Below are 5,555 nucleotides of genomic sequence, written 5' to 3' on the forward strand. Positions count from 1 at the left end.
TTATTGTTTCATATACAATTTATTAATGATTTGACAAAGAACTGGGTTATGAGCGGGGACAAATATTCAAAAGATGGTACAACATTTTTCGTGATGGATTTTTACACCAAACACGAAACAAATAACTAAGCTGATTCAATACGAAAAATAATCTAGTTTAAAACATCTGCTTTGAACACATATGTTATAAATGACAATTCCATTTTCTTAAAGGGGATCTTCACAACGTTGAGGGGACAAAAGCAGCCCTAGATAGAGAACTGTGTGCGTGGTTTTCGGCACCTGAAAACCAGCCAATGACTGTCTGACTGTTTACCTCCTAACCCCAGCCTCTAACACCAAGAGCAACAGTGGACACATTGAACAAATGTTACAAGTAGTAACAAGAACAGCAGCTATGTACATATCCTGCAGTGACCAGTGCATCTCATCTCCTTTTAAGGAACAACTTGAAGTCAATCACAGTTCTTATTGAATGAAGGAACCCATCAAGTTTGAAACAAAACAGCCGATGTATGTTGCCATTAAGATGTAAAAAATAGTAATAAAGAAATGTTTTCGTCAATCATTTTATTACATTTTGTTCACAAAGCCCCAAGGTTATGGTATCACAGCTCTCATCTGTCCATTTGAATTGGTTCAGCTCGTAGGCCCTCAATAAGCAGTTCTTGTCCTCACCACCAACAGGTCCCCCTCCACTCCAGGAGGGGTTATCCAGTGACAGGACGGTCCCATCAACCCATCTCCACATCCCTTCACCGGCCTCATCTGTCGCTCCGAACCAGAAGTACGAGTCGTACCTGCTGATGAAGTCCATCTCCTCTTCACTGTCCACCACCACCAGATCTGCTCCTTGGGAAACACAGAACTCCCTGCTCTTATTCCAGGATCCCAAAACGTTGGAAATCCGGTAACATTTAAAACCAAACTTATCCCAACCACTTGGACAGCACTGTTGACAAAGCAGTGCGTCTCTCTGTTCTGTTAAATTCTTCAGCCTTTGGAGAAGTTGCTCCACGTCTCTGTCTACGCTCACAGTCTTCTTGTGTTGCACTGCCAACCCAATCAGTCTAGCCAGCATTACCACAGACAGCAGGCCCAGAAGCACGATCACGGCCCAGATCTGACACTTGGTAGGGATCATGGCGTCCGGCCGCTGACTCCTTCCTGTTCCCAGAGACTTGGAGGACTCCTCTGTCCCCACAGAGTCCTGCTGTTGAATTCCGAGGCTCTCAGGACGAACCACGATGTCCACTATCCTCTCCTCTCTCTCTCCTCGTGTGTTCCTTCCCTTGGAAACCATGTTGGGTATGGTGTAAAGCACGTCAGCCATATTCTGGTTTAAAGTGTCTTCAGAGAGTTTATCCTACCCTCTTACCCCTATGAGTCAAACAGGAAGTTTTCGACCACATGCTACTTTATACTTCTGCTTATAGAGACACTGTGTGTCTCTCGAACGTCAGCAGCATGACTTAGGGTCATTTCAGTCATGTTCAGATTATTCTAGTTACTTCAAAGCGATCAAAATGTGCATGAAGACATGTTTAAATTAGTGCTGTCAAGCGATTAAAATATTTAATCGCGATTAATCGCATTAATGTCATAGTTGCAATGTTTTTCTTGGAAAGAGGGGTCGAATCCAAAGGAATAGCTTTAACGAGACTTTATTTGTATAAAGTATTTTCGGTATGGTAAACTGATGCTCTGAAGTAAAGAGAGATTGGAGATGTGCCTTAGCACGTGCGAGAGTGTTCTCCTAGCTGATCCTAACCACAAACCCACGTATGGTAATCGCTGCCGGGAGAGTTCTAAAGGTTTCGTGGCCAGGTGGTCTTCTTTATGGACTCAGCGAGGACCGGAAGACTCGGAGAGAAACCGGTGGGACGTAATCCTCGGTTTTCCTCGCCTGGTCTGTGATGCTGCCCTCTGTGGCTAAAGTATCTATTGTAGCCTTCAGTAATGTCCTGCTTTCCCTTGTGGCTATGTGTAGTATTTACGGCTTATATATTTGGTCCTACCCCCTATTGGTTAAGTGAGGGAAATACAGCTTGTGTTCCTAAAATACGTAACAGTCCCTCCTTGGTCATCTTAGATGACCATACAATAATATTTTAAATTATAAACACCATTTACCACACCGAAAACATAGTCAAAGTAGAATCTATCATCAACACCATCAACCGTCATGGAAGAACCTCTTGAAGAGAGGGGAAAAACCACTACGCGTCCCCATAATACTGAGACGGCATTCACGTTGTGGGTCTTGTTGAAAATACAGGTCATTATTTAACAATACAACAATGAACATGAATCTTGTTATCATACAATCACATGGCCAAACAGCACACACACAAAACTATCAATAGAAATCCTGAGCTAATACTTTTGGTCATGTGCTACAAGGTCATAAAATATTCAACAGGTGCGAAAGTAACGTAAAAATTGATGGTCATAACACAATTTTAAAATTTCAAAATGATTGATAGACTAAAATGGATTTGGGGGGTTCAGGTGATCTTCGTGTATTGGTGCGCCGGTTCATGTGGGTGGTTTGGGCATGGATTTGGGGAGTTCAAGTGATCTTCGTGTATTGGTGTGCCGGTTCCTGTGGGTGGTTTGGGCATGGATTTGGGGAGTTCAAGTGATCTTTCTGTCGCCGTCGGGTCTGTAATTCATGAACCCAAGACTCGTCCCTCCTTGTCAAGGGCTCATCTCAGAGAGGTTACTCCTACACCATGGGAGCCTCCTCACAAGTTCTCCGTCGTCGTGTCAGCAACAGGTGGCCTGTAAAACAATCGTCTCAAGGAAGATCAACAGTACCATTATCAATGCCTGCGGAGAGATGAAAAGGGTGTGAAGGGGGTTTACGATAGGGTGTGGTTAGGGACAGAAGGGTGTGGTTAGGGACAGAAGGGTGGGGAGGGGGGTGAGTTTACGATAGGATTCGGGATATTGGGACAAAAGGATGGGGGGGGGGGAAGGGGGGGGTCTGACGACCGGATCTATAGAGACAGGGACAAAGGGTTGGGGCTATCAAAAGGAGTTTACGACCCGATCGGACTGCGCGACCAGGCCACAAGATGGCACCGGCGCCGAGAGAGAGATCTGTTTTTGCTTAGGTCAGAGGTTATGCAGTCTTTAACAAAAGACTGACCAATCCCCTACCGACTTGCGCGAGAGAGAGAGAGAGAGAGAGAGAGAGAGAGAGAGAGAGAGAGAGAGAGAGAGAGAGAGAGAGAGAGAGAGAGAGGAAGAGAGAGGGAAGAGAGAGAGAGGGAGAGAGAGAGGGAGAGAGAGGGGGAGAGAGAGAGGGGGAGAGAGAGAGAGAGAGAGGATGTAACACTTAAGTCGAGGCCCCCTGTTGCTCTTGAGCAATGGCGTTTGTTTCAGAAAGGGCTCCGACTACAAAGACTGTGGAGGTACGAACAAAGGAAACGCACGTTTCCAAGACGCGTTGTCCCTTTAAATCGTACACCACGTGGTACATCCAAAATGCTGCAGAAACAAACTAGTTTTGGATCTCTATAAGAAGTATGAGATTCCAGCAAGTTTGTCCCCACGGCGGGTTGGCGAGGGACTTGATAGCAGATGGGTTGTACTGCGTAAGTGCTACCTCTACGGCTGCGTTTTATACTAACCAAAATTGCACATTAGATGTTACATGAACCGGGCTGTGAGGAATCAATTAGATTTGAACTCCTTGGCTAACGCCGGCCAAGCCTCCGTCTGGTTCAATATGCAACTAAGCTAGATTAACGTTAAAAACCTGACCTTTCCTCGCCCCGCCGTAAGAGTTCGGAAGTTTATGGCCGGTAATAAATATACCTTATGGTGGCCCGGCTGAACTCGAAGCTTATCACCAAATAAATAACACTTAACCACAGGTAATACGTCTCCCACGTTGGTACAAACATTTAGATCTAATCAGGATTGGATACAGTCTATCTACAAACCCATATAAAACACACTCCGAGCCCTTTACTTCGTGAGCTCGTTATTCAATTTCAATCTGTTATCGTATCCTAGGCCGTTCGTCTAACCGGCTGTATGAATTTAAACCAGTCCGAGATTACACGTCCCCGCAACCAGTCGAAGGCAGTACAAGCTATTCACCTAATGTTACTAATCTAACTATACAGAGTTTAGTCATTGACAACAGGTTCTGTTTACCTTTCTTGTGGCGCCTGTAAGTAGCTTGTACTGCTCGCGACGGCCCCGCGGTCGCAAGTCTCGGTCCGGAACTTTCCAATCACGTCGGGGTCACCAAATTGCAATGTTTTTCTTGGAAAGAGGGGTCGAATCCAAAGGAATAGCTTTAACGAGACTTTATTTGTATAAAGTATTTTCGGTATGGTAAACTGATGCTCTGAAGTAAAGAGAGATTGGAGATGTGCCTTAGCACGTGCGAGAGTGTTCTCCTAGCTGATCCTAACCACAAACCCACGTATGGTAATCGCTGCCGGGAGAGTTCTAAAGGTTTCGTGGCCAGGTGGTCTTCTTTATGGACTCAGCGAGGACCGGAAGACTCGGAGAGAAACCGGTGGGACGTAATCCTCGGTTTTCCTCGCCTGGTCTGTGATGCTGCCCTCTGTGGCTAAAGTATCTATTGTAGCCTTCAGTAATGTCCTGCTTTCCCTTGTGGCTATGTGTAGTATTTACGGCTTATATATTTGGTCCTACCCCCTATTGGTTAAGTGAGGGAAATACAGCTTGTGTTCCTAAAATACGTAACATAGTTAACTCGCGATTAATCGCGATTAATCAAACATTTTTTTATATTCTAAATATCCTTTGATTTCGTGCTGCTAGCTTTTTAGTGAGATCAGAGAGTGTTGAGAAGGACAGTTATAAAATATATTTGGTAATCACTTCGTCTTGCAAAGTAATTCAGACAAGAATTAGGTGAGGGTCAATACATTTTGGATTGAAGCTAAATGAGCACGATGCGTGAAACATGAATCCATGAAATCCAACTGAGATCCTGACACCAGGTGACAAGGTGCCTGGGCATGCTACTGACACAGAGCTTATCTGATCGTCCTACCCCTGTGAGTGGTTGGTCTCAAAACCCCCGAACAGGAAGTCGTTCTAACCGGATGAGCCGTCGCGGTAGCTGCAGTATTGCAACACCTCTGTGTTGCCAAGGCAATAGCAGGGGATGACAAACAACCACAATCATTTTGACTACGTTTTTTCCGGCCAAAGCTAGTATATTTGATGTAGAAAAATAAAGCTCCAGTCTTATTTGAATCACAGAGCCCCCCAGCACCAAGACACAGCAGGTAATTAGTTCAAATCACTAATCATGTGTTCAGCGCTTCATAATTAACAGGGCTCCAAGTATTTATCAGTATTTCAATGTTTAAACAAGAGCAAACTTTATCAAAGAGCTCTGTAGTGACCAATAATAATGAGATAGTACAACATCAATGCATTGCATGAAGAGTGAAGTGAAAGTGAAAGTGAAGAATAATGCAAATGGATTGATCTCACCGGCTAAGGCGATGAACTTCAGGCCTGACTCCATCTTGTGTTAAGCTGCAGGCCTGACTCCA

General features: G+C 44.7%; 1 protein-coding gene across 1 annotated transcript; it reads right to left on the bottom strand.

Moving 5' to 3' along the window:
• LOC307079902 (natural killer cells antigen CD94-like) lies at positions 1 to 1,333 on the bottom strand (the record flags this gene model as incomplete). The annotated part of the gene is made up of 1 exon (XM_079742416.1): positions 1 to 1,333. One exon carries the CDS (start codon positions 1,331 to 1,333, stop codon positions 566 to 568), a length of 768 nt encoding a protein of 255 aa, XP_079598542.1. The 3' UTR covers positions 1 to 565.
• Between the last annotated feature and the right edge of the window lie 4,222 nt (positions 1,334 to 5,555).

Source organism: Pollachius pollachius (assembly GCF_949987615.1).
Source record: "Pollachius pollachius genome assembly, chromosome: 8".
Taxonomy (NCBI): domain Eukaryota; kingdom Metazoa; phylum Chordata; class Actinopteri; order Gadiformes; family Gadidae; genus Pollachius; species Pollachius pollachius.